The sequence below is a fragment of the Humulus lupulus genome, chromosome 2 (assembly GCF_963169125.1).
Source record: "Humulus lupulus chromosome 2, drHumLupu1.1, whole genome shotgun sequence".
Taxonomy (NCBI): Eukaryota; Viridiplantae; Streptophyta; class Magnoliopsida; order Rosales; family Cannabaceae; genus Humulus; species Humulus lupulus.
In genome coordinates this window covers 261,370,042-261,387,904 of record NC_084794.1, presented here as the reverse complement: position 1 = coordinate 261,387,904, position 17,863 = coordinate 261,370,042, and the positions used below count along the sequence as shown (strand labels likewise).

The window sequence follows — 17,863 nt, the reverse complement described above, 5'->3', positions numbered from 1 at the left end:
ACCCAAATGTCATATAATTTTAATTGGGGATTTTTATAAAATTAAGAAAGTTTTGTTAAAGGGATTATTTGAAAAGAATTTAAATATTTTGGGGTCCAAATGTAATTTAAAAAAAAGGCTACAGCCTTATTTTCTCGTAGCCTATCTATCTCTCCTAAAAAATTTCCTTTTTTTTCTCTCTCCTTCTCTTCCTCTTTCTTTCTCTCTCTTTTTCCTCTTTTTGTGCTACTGTGTCCGACGATGAAATACCACTTTTCGCCCGCCACATATAGCCACGCGCTGGACCGTTGGATTCAAAGGCCTCCGAACTATCGACCACGCGAGAATTTTGATGGCACTCGCCGATTAAACACCTCAATCAGTCGATTTAAGTTCGGCCACCGCGCGACTTCAAAGTTGCGATTCGGCCACCTCGGGCATCCATTTGCCGATCTGTCACCCCATCGTGTTCCTCGTGTTGTGGGCTTCAAAACCCAATAAATTGTTCCTACATCTACCATAGTTGAGTGGTGGGCCCACCAGGAGCCACCACGACCCACCATAGATCGACAATCAAAACTTAGTGTTCGAGGTTTCGGAGTTCGTTTTGAGTTTCAGAAAATCATCATTTGACTTGCTGTGAAACCCGATCATTGTGGTATAATTTCTTTGACCTATATTGTGATTAATTAGAATCATTGTTATTATGTGTATTTATAGTATATATTTATATATTCTTGATGTACTGAATATTTTCTATAATTATACTGACTGTCTGGGATTATATATATTTTTTGTATACAGGTTTTGATTTTGGGTTTGTCCATTTTATAGCCTTTGTGCTGCCAAATTTTATAAAAAATAATAGACAATTAATAAATTTTAAAAAGACATATTTAATTGATTTTCTATTAATATAGAAATTATTATGATTAAGTAATTTTAATTATTATTGTTATTATTTTGTTAAATAAATAAAGAATATAGTTTCATATATATATATATATATGAAAAGAGTGATTTATAGTAAATCTATTATTTAACAATTATTATTGTATATTAATATTTTCGTTAATATTTAAATATTAAAATAATATCAAATATTAGTTTCTTACAGTTATTGATATTTGTAAGACCAGTGAATTTTGAGGAAAGTATATTTATTATATCACTGGGATTGATATTATGACTAATTAATATTTATATTTATATTATTATCATTATCATTATATTGATTATTACAAATTTATGTTAAAAATATGACTTCTTTTATAAAATGACTATTTGAATATATACATTCACATACGTATTGTTATTGAGATATTTTGTTATTAATATTGAAATAAGTTTATTTATATACGAAAATTATTATTATTATTATTATTAATGTATCATAAAAATACATTATATTATGAGTAAGGCCTAAAGTAGTGTTTTGTAAAGAGGATTATGATGCATGAAGAGTATTAGCATTATGATGATGATAATTATTATTATCATTTATGTGGATTTGGTATTGTTAATATACACCATCAATAGTGTATATTTACGATTTTTATAGAATTTAATAAATAATGTACCTTGAATAGGTATTGTATAGATTGGATTGATTAACTCTTGGTGAGCAGTTTTAAAATAAGCTAAGGACCTAAGGTAAGTAAATTTCACATTTTGTGCTTAAGTGTGATATGCATGGCTACATTGATTGTGTATGTCCGTTGTGCACTAAAAGAAAAAATGCTTTTAATAACACCGAAAATGTGTTATCAAAACATACGATAACACTTTCTGATGTGTTAAGACCGACTATGTTATCGTAGGTCAGGGTACTTTACATAACACTTTATCAGTGTTATACAAATGTGTTATTGTACTGTCAACAATAACACAATTTCTGTGTTATTTTAATATATAGATAAGTGTTTAATTATATTATTTATAGTCGATTATATAACACTTTTTTTGTGTTATACTACACTTTAGTATAACACATTTTTGTGTTATACTATACTTTAGTATAACACATTTTTTGTGTTATACTACACTTTAGTATAACACATGTGTTATATTAGCTTAGAGAAACATAATCTTTTTTTACTTACAGAAAACTAAGAAAACAAATATGAAAGTTGAAGCCAAATAAGGTAGCATAAATAGATTTTTATTAATTACTCAAATGTAATTACAATATTTAGTCTACTAGTCTAGGCTTAGGAAATCATATTACAACATAATTTATGCCCAATTCAGATTCCTTTATCACTAAATACAAAACAAGACATGTATACAAAAATTAGTGAAATACATTCTTCCATTCTAAAGGCCTCAACTACAAATGTTGTCAAGAATTGCTCCAAAGAAATCATCTCAATATACCTGCACATTGTAAAAAAAAAGTCCTTTTATTATTAAGAACATAAGACTTAAGCTAGTTTCCACCTGTAAGCATATAAAGTTTAAATTAAATTTGTAATAACTCCAAAACTTGATGAAACAACAGGGTATAGCAAGATGTACTACCATGCAAAACAACGACTGAAGCAACAAAACATGCAACTTAAAACAAGGCTTGTGAAATGTATCAAGATAACAAATATATCATTCTCAATTATCAAAAAGTATGTGAGGAAGAATTGATTCCAGAACTCTAAATTCTGTCAATATATCCCCAAAAAAATTAAAGAATAAAAACAGAATCACACTTTGACTTCTTATACAACAAAATCATAAAGAAAAACAATAAAATAAAAAATTAAACATGACAAGAATCGATGTTTTGAGGAGACGGTTTCTGGTATGTCTCCTGTTTGTGTTCTAAACTCTTGGCTTTAGTGTCAAGTTTATGATTTTTGAAGAAAAGGTCTATATATGATATAGAAGAACTCAATCATACTTTATGCTTAATCATTCAACTTTAGTTGCAAGCCAGAAGCAAAAGAAAATCTATTTCATTTTCTGCCATCTGTTTCTTGTATGCATAACATTATGTGCTATACTAATTTAGGCATATAAGGTCTAGTACTAAGCTCAAAATTACTCTCAATAACTTAACTAAACTAACTGATTTAACTAAATTATATATATATAAGGTCTAGTGCTAAGATTAAAGTATGTGCTATACTTACTAATGGTGACTTTGTACTGTACAGGCATTACACTCTCAAACCCCAAATGAAACTCTAAAAGCTCCAAGCCAGAGTATAAACAGTCAACTAGAAAAAATTGAAGAAAGACATTTTCTCAAGTTAACAGTTAGAAAAAGAATATTAATTACATACCAGCCAGTTATCCATGAAGCAAATGGTGACCATTTTGAGCTAGCAAGCTTGGTACTCCAATAGTAGAGACCCCCAGAAGTAGAAGCAGAACAGAAGCTAGATACTAAAAATCAAACACAAAATTTTGAGTTTATTAAACATTGTTTATAATTAGTCATCCAACATAAAAGTTGAAAATTGCAGCAGTGAAAGAAGCTATAAAAACAGAGGAAACCAAAGCACATGCATATCTAGAATTATCAAAGGAAGTACAACATCAGAAGCAAACCTAAATGTACCATCAGAAGCAACTTCATCTGTATCTCTATTTCCAAAACCAGCTTAGAATGGACTGCAATCGGCAGGAAACAAGGATTTGATTTCTTGAGAAAATTGGAAAACTCTAGTTAATACAAAGAAATCTCTATAGAGACCATAAAACAGGTTCTACTTCAAAGAAATATATAAAATATGACATAATGGAAAATCATAGGGTGCTGAAAGAGGTTGGATTTGGGCACCCTGGCTTAGATAATATTGCAGCAGTGACTAATTTAAAGAGACTGAGAATTGGACTATCTCCACCATCTTGAGAATGTAATACTTGCCCATCAGCACTGGGAAGTAAACCCAGCCAAGGGGCTGTTTACATGAATACCAATAAAGCAACAACAAATGACATGATAACACCAGTTATATCCACATATCAAGAAAAATGCTCTATATGTGCATGTTAAAAAATTCCCATCCAATTCACACAAACCATGTCTTATGGTCGATTCTATATTCACAAGAACAATGCATCTGTTCTGTTCAAAATTTCCAGGTAAGCTTAAAAATATCTATATTGTACGTGTCTTCAAAATCAATATTTTCTTTAAGTTCTATTTGGTTTCAAATGAACTTTAAATCACCAAAATGGAAAAATTTTACACATCACAAGAACATTCAACATGAAATATTTCCAATTGTAAAATGGGAAAAAAAAGTAGAGCAACTAAGGCAAGTTGAGTAGAAAGAAGGGAAAAAATACACACACACACAGAGTAGGGCAGAGATATTCTTACAATAGGATGTGCCAGCAGCTCGCCAAAGTTGTAGATATTATCCCCAAGCAGTGCTGAAAGTGATAAACCAAATGCCAAGTCCTAAAAAATTGTACAAAAAAATCAAAATACTGAAACTAATAGTCAAAACAGCTGGAAAAGTTTAATGCATGTTGTTGGTCAAACAAAATTTCTCTAAAGAGGCTCCAATTTAGAGAATACATTTTTAAAAAATCTGAATTTATTCTTTTGCCAGGTAACTTATTATTTCAATTACTCTTTAGTAACTTATTGTATCCACTACTTTTCGAAACCAAATATGTAATAGATAAATATTAACTTATCCACCTGACTGGCTATGTAAGCAGAAAAGAAAAACAAACAAACAGAGTGATATGTCCAAAAGTAAAAAAATAAAAACACATTTTCATTACTTCAAAAGCGTTATTATACAGTTTGGTAAAAGATATATACTGTAGAAAACATGAAGAAGAAGAAACTATATAGATCATCCTAGTTTCTACACAAAACAATAACATAAAGAAAGATTATAACATAAAAACACAGTGAACTCAACAAAGCCTTTAAAACTTCCTCATCTCATTTCAGAGGAATATGATTAATTCCTGAGACTATTGCAAAGCATTTGAAATAGAATAAATAAAGTCCAAGAAGCCTGTTCCCTTAAGAATACCTTTACTAGTCAATAACTCAAAATCCAACAATAGCAAGAACCCAATTACAGCTGGCTTCCCATTTATAATCTCACTCTTCCCTGTGAAACCAAATCCTCCTGAGCTCTCATCAACCACCATCCTTACCTATCAAGCACACCAGAATTAATGATTATAGTAGCCTATATATATATAGACTATGTATAAATCTTATCAAATATGTAACAGTTAAAACTTCCAGCATTTTTTGTAATTATTTAGCATGATAGCTTATGTATTTGATATTATATCTATAGTCTAGAAGCCATTTTACAAAATATCATCAAAACAGACCAGTTTACAAGATAATGTTACAAAAATATGTATATTCCCAAAAGATGTTGATGCTTATATGTACATTAACTTAACATGAAGTAACACTTACCAGCTTAAATGATTCTAACAGAGAGCCAAAATCAGAATTCAAAAGAGCAAAGGCAGAAAAACTAATCCAAGAACTTAACCATCTTGAAGTTCAGATACAAAAACACTAGACATACAAGTGAGCACTTTAAATCGCCAATCCTATTTGCTTATAATGTCTATATAGATAGTACTAATGTAAGTAACCTCAAGTGACTCAGAAAACAAAGAAGATTGTCTAGGTTCTACAACAGGTTTCTTATGCCTGCAGATTCTTTCCCATAATGTTGTGAATTGGCATGACTCTTCAACATTGGGACAATAATTGTTTAGACTAAAATAAATAGAGTTGAACCCTTCACTAATTGATTTATACTGCTTACCATTTTCTTCCAGCACCCAATGCTTTGGTTAAAGCACCACCAGCTAAGTGTCCTAGATGCCTTACCTGAAATAATGGAAAAAGAGATACCTAAACTTCACAACTACAAAAAGCATGACTGAAAAAGAAAATGTATACTGACCTTGGGCTCAGATCGTTACTTTGTTGGATCCATACTTTGTACTTCTAGAGATTTGAGCCATAAATACATGTTTGCAACTTGATCTTTAATCATTTCCTGAGGCAGAAAATAATAATAAAAGAAATAGTATTAAGGAACAGAATGAAACATCTCTGAATAATAAAAAAAAGATAAGTAAAAACTGCAAGCAATATTCATTTAGTTACTATATTAGGATTAATATGTACTCTCATAAAATTATGTTTGTCTATAAGATGGATGCATGTATTTATGTGTTTATTCAACTAAGCCTCAATCAACGAAACTTAAACGAGTACTCTACCTGGACAAACCCATATAGGCCAGGAATGGACATAGCATTTGCACCAAGTACTTTTAATCCAAAGTCAACATGTGGCTGCAAAAAACATTAGAGACATGTATAAATCAAATCTAAATATAAAAAATATAGTTTAACTAAGATCTTTTGGTTAAATTTCTTATAAAGATAGTGAAAATTAACAAACTAAGAATATACACAAGTTCAAAACAACAAGCAAGATTAGGAGAAACAACAAGAACAGAGAGAATGTGAACCAATGAAACAACACAATCTAATGTAAAACACATACAGTAGGGGAAAAATTAAAGAAGTTAATGTTAGTATGAAATTTTGAGGAGACGGTTTCTGGTATGTCTTAAATTTGTGTTTCCTGTTTGTGTTCTAAACTCTTGGCTTTAGTGTCAAGTTTATGATTTTTGAAGAAAAGGTCTATATATGATATAGAAGAACTCAATCATACTTTATGCTTAATCATTCAACTTTAGTTGCAAGCCAGAAGCAAAAGAAAATCTATTTCATTTTCTTCCATCTGTTTCTTGTATGAAGAACGTTATGTGCTATACTAATTTAGGTATATAAGGTCTAGTACTAATTACTGCAACAAGCTATGAATTCAATTATTCACGTGCTTAATAGCCACTCTATCAGTACTCTTGCAGTACCCTCAAAACCAAAGTGTTGGAAGTCATAAGACTAATAAAAAATCTAAAAAACAAAATCCACAAATTAAAAAACTATACAGAAACCAAAAATAAAAAATCTTACTCAAGAAGCGATAATGAGAGGTTGGACTGTCCAAAATAAGGCTGAATTATCTAAGTTCTATGATATTACTATGAAATGATTCCTAAAATATACATGGTTAAATTAACTAAAACTTATCATGGTTCTTATCATGCATTACTTTTATAGATAAAAAATGTATAAAAATTATTTTTATTATACAAAATGCAGAGCACAATATACTGATTGGAATAAAAACCATGATAATATAAATGATTAGTGTCATTGCAGGCCTGTAGTGTAGTGCCAAAGAGATCCTTGGGAGTATATGACACACATAAAGACTAGGTCCACATCAAGTTAATATAATACATATTTGGTAAAAAAAAATATACACAAAGTACCCAATCTGCCTTGAATTTCTCGTGATTGTTTAAAATACCTTTTTTAATCAAACATTCTGAAGTTAAAAATTGATATTGCTACTATAACCCACCAGATAATTGTTGCTAAAAAAATTAGTATCTAATTCTTTACATACAGAAAGAAATATCAAGTATACAGCCAGAAAAAACTGGTGCATACAGGGTGGCATGCTTTACTAGACTATATGATCACAATTATCTTCTTCTACATATCCATGGAATTTGAGATGGCCCAAATCAGCAATGCATATATACATACATGTAACATTCATCTAATGAGGAAAAAAGATATCATTTCTAATATAAACAAGAAAAAAAATCACAAAGAAAAGCAAAACAGAAAATTGAACGAAATGATACAAAATCCCAGAACCTTAACAGAGGAAACCTGATCAATATTCGCAAGTACATCAATGGAGCATTCAAAAAGTCCGTGCATCGAGTCCTGCTCAAGTTCTTCTGTCTACAACAACAATTATCTAGTTTTAGTTTGGTAGTGATAACTGGATGTATAAATTTATAGCATGCTAGTACTAGGATAGATCACCAAATACCTTATAACCAGCAAAAAGAGCATAAATAGCTCTAGGCAACAGCACAACCATGTTAATATAACAATGAAGTTAATATAAAGCAATCAATCTTAAGGTTTGTAACAACAAAATCTATCAGGATAAAAATCCAAATGTGTACCCCTTTTTAAAAGGAAGAACTAGATGAAATTGCATCCTCTGAATCTGGTAGCAGGAACACAAAAGAGAGTTCTTGCAAACTCCTTTAGATGCAACAATATAGAAACATATGAGCTCACAAAAGAAAGTTGGAGATGGAGAGAATTTGAAAAGAAACAAACTATTTAATACTTCAAAGTCCACAACAAACCATCATAACCTCAGAGTAGTCACTATCACAAGATTTCATTTTATAGTTGCTAAAATCATAAATGATGTTAAAGTGGTTACAAGATACTCTACAAAGATTACTTACAAGAGTCTTTATCAATTATGTTTTCATATTAAAAAATATGATTTAAATTGTTTCTTTTGTGTTTTATTTGATACTTTTCAAAATTAAATTGATATTTCTGACATTTCATCAATGTTTCCACAATATTTCTGTTATATTTTGACAGATAAAGTTTTACACTCAAAAAAGTAAATCAAACATTAAAATAAATCAAGTGAACATTAAAATAAATCAAACATCTAATGGAAAAAGACAATCAAATCTCAACTCAAAGTTTCCATAGCTCTTGCTGCAAAATAAAAGTTTCAATAGCTCTCTTACTTTCTCATCAGGCAATGCAATGACAGATTCGGTCCCTGAGATTGACATTATTTTTGCAAGCTCCCATTTACCATTTGGGCATTGAAACCAAGATTGAAGCTTCTGAAACAATAAACTTAAGAAGTAGGTAACAGAAATTAATAAAAACTACATACTATGTTCACAAACTCAGCTCCAGGAATCATCAGTTACTTTATGAAACCAGTTTATAAAATTAAGGCTGAATTGCAACAAGTCTGTAACAAGACTAGAGTAAATTTGCTAAAAGTGAGACAACATTCATAAAACACCAACCTACTAAACACGTGGCTAAGAGCGATTACATGTTATTAATAAATATACAATTGGAGGGAAAGAAGTCTATAGCAGAAAGACTCTGAGATTCACTAAACAGTGAAGCTAAATGCTTAGGCAACAACAAGTTGATATCATGTACTAAATTCTAAAATAAAATTGTCAAAATAAACAGTAAAAGTTATAATTTCACCACTAGAAGTCGGCTTAGGCACACCATGGCCATTATAATGAAATAGGACCCTCTCAGACTTGGCATATCGACAACATGTATTACAAAGTTTCTTCACTTCATGTATTACATGTTCTTGCATGTGGCTTTCAAATGCAAATTCAAAAGCTATCGTCATCACAGATCTCACGCAACCATTGTTTGCAGAATAATCACTTGAAGCATTGGTACCATTTGGCCTAATTTCAAGAGCAGAAGCCAGGTCTAGGGTGCGATTTGGACTGGAGGCTTCCTGCAATGTTGTTCACTCTGTATTATGACTTGCCAAATTGAATTAAGAGATCTTACAGAACAAAACCACAAGGAAACTGACCTTCCCATAATCCAAAGGAATTATTTGGAACCCAGAAGGCAGAAGAGGTGCATCATCAGCAAAAGATGCATCAATTGGAGCAAAAATAAGTTCAGCACAAGAGCCAACAGCATTCTCGTCCATTCCACTGCAGAGCTAATGAAACAAAAAAATGCAGTAAAATTTAGGATAAGAATCAGTGATATACACGACAAACATTACAATAGAGTAGAAGTAGGTACATAGGCAATGGAACTTGTTCAACTTTCCAAAAAATTCTAAGAATGGCATCTACATTTATTACACAAGTTGAACGCTTAGAGAAGTTAACAGCATCATGCCATATACCAGCTAATATCAAAATTGACACTATCACAAACCTACTGGACCATTAGAAAACTGGAATAAATAAGAAAAACTAGAATAAATAAGAAACACTTACTTGCAAAAGGAACATTTCTCTTGGCATCATTGCATCTTCAGGAGAATGACCAACACCTTCCAACTTAATGACTTCCAAGAACTACAGCACAAAATTATCAAACACAATTTACAAGTCTTCAAAAGTTTAATAAAAATAAATCTTTATGTTAACGTCTTCACATAATGTAGCTGAGGAAGTTAATGTAAAAAGAGTCAATCATTGTTTTCTGTCTTTACCTCGTCATGTTCAATAGTGTGTGCCAGGGGCAGTATAACTTGCCCACCAAAACTACCAACCCGAGAACCTGCTAAACTACAGGGACCCACTTTAACAGCTGCAGCAGAATAAGCATCAATGTTGTTGTCAGCCCATTCTGACCTATGCTCTCACAGGAACCTACGAAGGATAGCAGGAGGGACATTCTGGGAAATAACACAGAACAGTAGAACATGAATATTACAAGAAATGTCAAAAGGAATAAAATGGTAACCAAAAATGACATTTTCACCATGCAACTGGCTTAAAAGTGAGGCTTGTATATTCTTAGACATAGTTATTACAACTTGGCTGTCTTTTTCCTATAGCTTTAAGTTGTGCACAACATGTATAATACTGAATATCCATTACATAGGAGGTGGGGGTGGGGGTAACCGTGAGAGATTATACCCACAATACCTCCAAGACTTCCTCTATAAGAGGAGAGTTGTGGTACCATATTAGCTAAGGCCTAGGACCACCTGAATATCCATTATAAACACTATAGTCTATGTAAATAATCATGTATAATAATTAATATATTGCATCGAAGTTCAATCCATAGCACAAATCATCTTATCACGTCTAAATAGTCTATTTATTATCAACTCATTTAAAGTTTTGATATATCTAAAGTCTTGAAAAAAATAAAACAAATAAAAAAAACTGCTGAATCTGATCTCATCCATTACAGTCCCTATGGGACACATATCAGAGATGTTTTCCTCAATTATAGCAAATAATCAAAAAATAATTTGTGAAGAAGCCTGACCTATAACAGCATAGAGGCTTTAGCAGAAATATAGCATAAATATTTCTGCTATATTTCAGTTTGTACCTTTAAAACCTACAAAGTGAACATTAAAATAAATCAAACATCTAATGGAAAAAGACAATCAAATCTCAACTCGAATTGCAACAAGTCTGTAACAAGACTAGAGTAAATTTGCTAAAAGTGAGACAACATTCATAAAACACCAACCTACTAAACACGTGGCTAAGAGCGGTTACATGTTATACAATTGGAGGGAAAGAAGTCTATAGCAGAAAGACTCTGAGATTCACTAAACAGTGAAGCTAAATGCTTAGGCAACAACAAGTTGATATCATGTACTAAATTCTAAAATAAAATTGTCAAAATAAACAGTAAAAGTTATAATTTCACCACTAGAAGACGGCTTAGGCACACCATGGCCGTTGTTGTGATGATTCAACCACTTGTCCAACTCAGCTGACATGTCATTGTTTAGTTAGTTAATTACCTGTAATGTTTGTAGTTAGCTTTATTTTGCTTTTATCTGAGTCTATAAATAAGAGTCCTAGCTTCTTCATTTCGTACTGAATTTTCTAAGTCATAAAAGAGAGTTTTGGAGGGTTGTAAAAGAGAGCATTGTGTATTTGATCAATGCCTCTCAGTGTGAGCTGATTTGTAATTGTGTAAAGCTAGGCTCTTGTGACTCTATTTGTATCATTCTTTGGAGATTTAATAAAGGAATCATCAGCCATTGCCTTTGGCTATTTTCTCCATCAGATTAGTTCTTTCTTTTCATTTTGTTCATTTGTTTCTTGTTTAATATTTTGATTCTCATTGTCTTGTTGCATATATTGGATTCTGTTCTTGAATTGGTGTAGGAAATTACACCACAAGTGGTATCAAGAGACAGGTTTCAAGCTCCAAGAAATCAAGAACTTGCTTCAAGAATTCAAGAAAGCTTCAAGAATGGCTGGTGTGAAATTCGAAGTTGACAAATTCACAGGGCATAATGACTTTGGTCTTTGGAGAATCAAAATGAAAGCACTCTTGGTGCATCAGGGACTTGCGAAGGCCATTGATCCCAATAATGAAATGAAAGCTGAGGATGACAGAGAGAAATTCAGTGAGACAGAAGTAAAAGCTCATAGTGCAATCTTGCTCAGCCTTGGAGATGAGGTTCTTAGAGAAGTGTCAAATGAAGATACAACCATTGGTATATGGGAAAAGTTGGCTGCAATTTACTTGAAGAAATCCTTGGCAAATAAATTGTATTTGAAGAAAAAGTTGTATACACTTCGGATGGATGATGCAAAAGAACTCAGAAAGCATCTTGATGATTTCAACAAGATCATTTTGGAATTGAACAATATTGGTGTCAAGCTTGAGGAAGAAGATCAAGGTATAATCTTACTCAGTTCATTGCCAAGATCTTATGAACACTTTGTTGATACAATATTGTATGGAAAGGATACTCTCACAATGGCAGAAGTGAAAGCTGCCTTAAACTCAAAAGAAATTCAGAAAAGATCAGAAGAAAGATCTGAAGCAGGAGGTGAAGGGCTGTTAATTGCTCGAGGCAGAACTGAACACAGAGATCAAAGGCATGTAAAAGGTAACAATGGCTATAAGAGGCACAACAGCCAGAAACCAAAGGCAAAATTCAGATCAGGAAAGTTTTGCAATTACTGTAAAAAGGAAGGGCATTACAAGACTGAGTGCTACTTCTTGAAGAACAAGCAAAACAGAGATAAAAGTCAAGAAAGAGGAGAAACTAGTGTAGTTTCTGATGGATATGACTCTGCAGATGTCTTGGTTGTATCGAGTGAAAATTCAGGTAATGAATGGATTCTTGACTCTGGCTGCTCTTTCCATATGTGCCCTAACAAAATGTTGTTTCGAGACTTCAAAGAATTTTTAGGTGGTTCTGTGCTACTTGGAAACAACAAGGCATGTCAAGTGAGAGGAATTGGTTCTGTCACAATAAAGATGCATGATGGTGTGATCAGAACAATACAAAATGTTAGATATGTTCCTAATCTGAGAAGGAACTTGCTATCTGTTGGGACTTTAGCTCAGAATGGCTGTGTAATAAAGATTGAAAGTAACACTATGAAGGTTATGAAGGGTTCATTACTGGTTATGAAAGGAGAATTTAAAGGTGGACTCTACTTTCTAGCTGGGAAATCAATAACAGGTACTGCTTCAGTCGTTCAAAAGGATGTTGATATGACTCAACTTTGGCACAAAAGGCTTGGACATGTAAGTGAGAGAGGTATAACAGAACTGACAAAACAAGGTCTGCTCAGTGGAAAATTAAGTGGGAAACTAGACTTCTGTGAGGAATGTGTTATTGGAAAGAGTTGTAGGGTGAAGTTTGGCAAAGGAATACATACTACAACAGAACCTCTAGCCTACTTACATTCAGACCTATGGGGGCCTGCAAAAGTATCCTCTCTAGGTGGAGCAAATTACTTTATGAGTATTGTAGATGATTACTCAAGAAAGGTGTGGATATTACTGTTAAAAACAAAGGATCAAGCTCTAGAAACTTTCATTAATTGGAAGAAGTTGACAGAAAATCAAATTGGAAAAAAGGTTAAAAAACTCAGGACAGACAATGGTCTTGAGTATTGCTCCAATGAATTCACCAAGTACTGTCAACAAGAGGGCATTGCTAGGCACAAGACAGTAAGGAAAACACCTCAGCAAAACGGATTAGCTGAGAGAATGAATAGGACACTCATTGAAAGAGTAAGATGCATGCTTAAAGGAGCTGGTTTGGAAAAGAAATTTTGGGGAGAAGCTGTCACTACAGCAGGCTATCTAATTAATAGATGTCCCTCAGTAGCCTTAGACTTTAAAACTCCTCAAGAAATCTGGACAGGAAGGAAACAGTCCTATGAACACTTGAAAGTGTTTGGATGTACAGCTTATGCTCATATTAAACAAGACAAGTTAGAGCCAAGAGCAATCAAATGCATGTTTATTGGGTATCCTACTGGTGTTAAAGGCTACAAGCTATGGTGTCTAGAACCTGGATTTAAAAGATGCATAGTGAGCAGGGATGTTGTTTTCAGAGAAGAAGAAATGCCAATGAAGACACCTATTACAGCTCAACCTGTCAATACAAATCAGACTGCTCGAATTCAGGTGGAAGATGCCAATAATGCTCAAAGGGATCAAACTGTTACAACACCTGAGGATAGATCTCAAACAGGTGCAATTGCATCTGTAGAAGTCACAGATGAGACCAGCAATCTTGATAATTATCAACTGGCCAGAGACAGAGAAAGGAGAGACATCAGGGCACCAGAAAGACTTGGATATGCTGATTTTATAGCATATGCCTTGTCTGTTGCAGAAGAAGAAATTGACACAGATCCCCTGACATATGAAGAAGCTATGAGGAGTAGCAAATGCAAACAGTGGAAGAAGGCAATGCAGGAAGAAATGTCTTCCCTACAGAAAAATAACACTTGGGTATTAGTTGAAAAACCAGAGAAGAAAAAACTGGTTGGATGCAAGTGGATATTCAAGCTGAAAGAGGGAATTCCTGGAATTGAGAAAGAAAGGTTTAAAGCCAGACTTGTGGCCAAGGGATTTACACAAAAAGAGGGAATAGATTACACAGAAATATTCTCTCCAGTTGTGAAACAAACATCAATTCGAATCATAATGGCAAAGGCAGCTAGAGATAAGCTTGAGGTGGAACAAATGGATGTAAAAACTGCATTTTTACATGGCTTATTGAAGGAAGAAATTTTTATGCATCAACCTGAAGGTTTTGAAAATGGTAATCCAAATCAGGTTTGTCTTCTCAAGAAGTCTCTTTATGGTCTTAAACAGGCCCCTAGACAATGGAACATCAGATTTGACCAATTCATTACTAATATTGGATTTGTCAAAAGTAACTTTGACCCTTGTGTCTACTTAAACAACAACATATATCTGCTTTTATATGTTGATGATATCCTAATTGTAGGCAAATGCAAAAGAGACATTCACAATCTGAAGTTGCAGCTAAGTAATGAGTTTGAAATGAAGGACCTTGGCAAAGCCAAGAAGATCCTTGGAATTGAGATTGAAAGACCTGAACCAGGAATCATTATGCTGCATCAAAAGAAATATTTAGAGAAGGTATTAGAGAGGTTCAAGATGGATAAAGCCAAAACTGTTTCAACACCTCTAGCCCCTCATTTCAAATTATCTCAGGATCAGTGCCCACAAAGTGAGAAAGAAAGAAGAAACATGGAAAAGGTTCCATACACCAACATTGTGGGCAGCCTCATGTATTCTATGGTTTGTACTCGACCGAATTTGGCTCATGCTCTCAATGTAGTCAGTAGATACATGGTTAATCATGGAGAAGAACATTGGAAGGCTTTAAGATGGATTCTGAGGTATATTCAAGGAACAACTCAGCTTGGATTAATTTTTGGGAAGAAAACAGAACAAGAAGGAGATGTTATTGGATTTGTAGATAGTGATTATGCTGCAAATCTTGATACCAGGAAGTCACTTTCTGGTTTAGTATTCTGTGTATGTGGAGGTGCTGTCAGCTGGAAATCTAATTTGCAAAAGGTAGTTGCTCTCTCAACTACAGAAGCTGAATATATAGCTGCAGCAGAAGCCTTTAAAGAAGCACTTTGGCTCAAAGGTATAACTCATGAACTTGGTTTTGACTCAAGTAAGATATCTATCTACTGTGATAATCAAAGTGCTTTGCATTTGATTAAAAATCCTATGCTACATGAAAGATCAAAACATATAGATATCAAGTACCATTTTATAAGAGACATTGTTGCCAAAGGGCAGGTTCATGCTAAGAAGGTCAACACTGAAGATAATGCTGCTGATATGCTGACTAAGAGTGTGACCTTCCAGAAGTTTAAACACTGTCTAAATCTCCTAAACATTGATAATTGTTGTTGATCTTCAAACCTTTTGAAGCTCAATTCTTTATGTCTGCTGCTGCTGTCCAAGTAGTCAAATCAAGGTGGATTTGTTGCGATGATTCAACCACTTGTCCAACTCAGCTGACATGTCATTGTTTAGTTAGTTAATTACCTGTAATGTTTGTAGTTAGCTTTATTTTTCTTTTATCTGAGTCTATAAATAAGAGTCCTAGCTTCTTCATTTCGTACTGAATTTTCTAAGTCATAAAAGAGAGTTTTGGAGGGTTGTAAAAGAGAGCATTGTGTATTTGATCAATGCCTCTCAGTGTGAGCTGATTTGTAATTGTGTAAAGCTAGGCTCTTGTGACTCTATTTGTATCATTCTTTGGAGATTTAATAAAGGAATCATCAGCCATTGCCTTTGGCTATTTTCTCCATCAGATTAGTTCTTTCTTTTCATTTTGTTCATTTGTTTCTTGTTTAATATTTTGATTCTCATTGTCTTGTTGCATATATTGGATTCTGTTCTTGAATTGGTGTAGGAAATTACACCACAGCCGTTATAATGAAATAGGACCCTCTCAGACTTGGCATATTGACGACATGTATTACAAAGTTTCTTCACTTTATCCACAGTAGGATCAGGCTGGACCTTATATCGTTCCTGCTCAAAGATCTTCAAAGATAAATAAAATTAAATCTAAGACATTATTATATGAACTCTGTGCAAGCCAATAATATCCTCACCCTTGGTTGCCACCTTTCATACTGAGCACTCAAATTTTTCCCAATTGTTTTAAGAGCTTTCTGCGGTGCCATTGAAAAAGGATCTGCAAGCAAAGGATCACAAAAACTAGTAGTTATTCTACTCACAATTTGGCACAACCAATGTTATATATCAACTGAATTTCAAATTGATGAAGGTACATCACAGAATCCCATTTCAACAAACAATTAAGAGAAATAAATGAAATTAGTTGAAAAGATAAGAGTAAACTCATCTTTAGGTCACCATTTCGAGACTAACCCACTATCTGATGGACCGATGGGAAGATAAGCCTCAAAAGCCTCATGTTGAAATTCACACAAAACCACTGTTTGAGGCAAATAAGCCATACTCGTGGTAGTGGCAGTCTCCGAATCCACTCTCTGCGAACTTAAGATTGTGAAACGTACTCTTCTTCCAACTGTTTCAAAACAACCGCCACCGAAGATTGTGAAAACCCGGAGGCCATCAAATCCCCCAATGACATTCAAATCGAAAAAGGCCTCAGTAAACAGAACCAATAGCTCAAGAAGAGATCAATCAACCCTTCCCTAATCGAGAAACCATAACTAAAAACAATTCAACCAATGAACACCAGAACGCCAGAAAGATTCAAGAAGAAAAAAGAAATGGAATACAAGAATGATTTAGTTGTCAACGAAACTGTTGAACCAGCGGTACATGAATCCAGCTCGAGAAACCCTAGAAAGCCCAACAGACTTCTCTGAAAATCCTAGGTCGGGAGGAAGAAGATTTGAGCAAAATAGGATTTTGTCAGAGAAAAGGAAACCAAAGAAAGAAAGAAAGGAAAAAAAGAAGAGAGATAGAGTATTTGCGGGGGATTGACTTCGGAGACGTAGCCGAAGAAGAAAACGGGGATTGAAGAAAACAGGGAAAATAATAAAACAATGTAATTAAAAAAGAATTAGCTGTGAAAAAATATAATAGGCGGGCACCCAAAATAATTTACCGCCATTTTTTCCTTTTACCACATATAAGTATACCATAATACTTTTTCAGTACTATTATTCTTTTATGTTATGAAAAGGGGTATTTGGTGTAGTGGTGTTAAGTATGGGATGATGATGCATATGATGAGTATGTGATGAATGGTTATATGAGTTATGTGTAGTATGTATATCATAATGGATTATATGATATATATAATAGATGAATTTCATGATATGTGAAAGTTGCCTTAATTGGTTAAGTTTGATCTGAGTTATGTGCAAGTATGTGTTCTCATGTGGATGAATATGTGGACTACCTTCTATGTTCATGATTTTGTTACATGTTATGATATAGGAAGCCT

The 17,863-nt window shown here is 33.3% G+C and overlaps 2 protein-coding genes across 4 annotated transcripts; both read right to left on the bottom strand.

The window, feature by feature from the left end:
• Positions 1-4,758: 4,758 nt before the first annotated feature.
• On the bottom strand, positions 4,759-8,698 carry LOC133819308 (synaptotagmin-2-like). Of its 2 annotated transcripts, none has more exons than XM_062252506.1 (6): positions 8,640-8,698; positions 7,726-7,815; positions 6,205-6,279; positions 5,883-5,978; positions 5,742-5,806; positions 4,759-5,103 (listed from the first exon to the last, which is right to left on the bottom strand). In XM_062252506.1, the coding sequence occupies exons 1-4, from the start codon at positions 8,685-8,687 to the stop codon at positions 5,898-5,900; spliced, it is 294 nt and encodes a 97-aa protein (XP_062108490.1). In that variant the 5' UTR covers positions 8,688-8,698; the 3' UTR covers positions 4,759-5,103; positions 5,742-5,806; positions 5,883-5,897. The 2 variants fall into 2 exon arrangements, with proteins under 2 accessions (XP_062108490.1, XP_062108491.1); XM_062252507.1 differs by having other exon boundaries at positions 5,902-5,978.
• On the bottom strand, positions 8,666-10,302 carry LOC133819307 (homeobox-leucine zipper protein ATHB-15-like). 2 transcript variants are annotated; one of them, XM_062252505.1, is made up of 5 exons: positions 10,118-10,302; positions 9,900-9,980; positions 9,479-9,613; positions 9,127-9,397; positions 8,666-8,741 (listed from the first exon to the last, which is right to left on the bottom strand). In XM_062252505.1, exons 2-5 carry the CDS (start codon positions 9,927-9,929, stop codon positions 8,707-8,709), a joined length of 471 nt encoding a protein of 156 aa, XP_062108489.1. In that variant the 5' UTR covers positions 9,930-9,980; positions 10,118-10,302; the 3' UTR covers positions 8,666-8,706. The 2 variants fall into 2 exon arrangements, with proteins under 2 accessions (XP_062108489.1, XP_062108488.1); XM_062252504.1 differs by lacking the exon at positions 8,666-8,741 and having other exon boundaries at positions 8,822-9,397.
• Positions 10,303-17,863: the final 7,561 nt, after the last annotated feature.

What these genes read in the sequence shown, in the direction of transcription:
- LOC133819307 (XM_062252504.1), bottom strand. Translation starts at nt 9,929, where the DNA reads ATGATGCCAAGAGAAATGTTCCTTTTGCAA. An exon ending in GAGAAATGTTCCTTTTGCAA is followed by an intron (nt 9,614 to 9,899) that starts GTAAGTGTTTCT and finishes TTGTTTCATTAG; the next exon opens with CTCTGCAGTGGAATGGACGA. An exon ending in TTCCTTTGGATTATGGGAAG is followed by an intron (nt 9,398 to 9,478) that starts GTCAGTTTCCTT and finishes ACAACATTGCAG; the next exon opens with GAAGCCTCCAGTCCAAATCG.
- LOC133819308 (XM_062252506.1), bottom strand. Translation starts at nt 8,687, where the DNA reads ATGTCAATCTCAGGGACCGAATCTGTCATTGCATTGCCTGATGAGAAA. An exon ending in TTGCATTGCCTGATGAGAAA is followed by an intron (nt 7,816 to 8,639) that starts GTAAGAGAGCTA and finishes TTGTTGTTGTAG; the next exon opens with ACAGAAGAACTTGAGCAGGA. An exon ending in GCCTATATGGGTTTGTCCAG is followed by an intron (nt 5,979 to 6,204) that starts GTAGAGTACTCG and finishes TTTCTGCCTCAG; the next exon opens with GAAATGATTAAAGATCAAGT.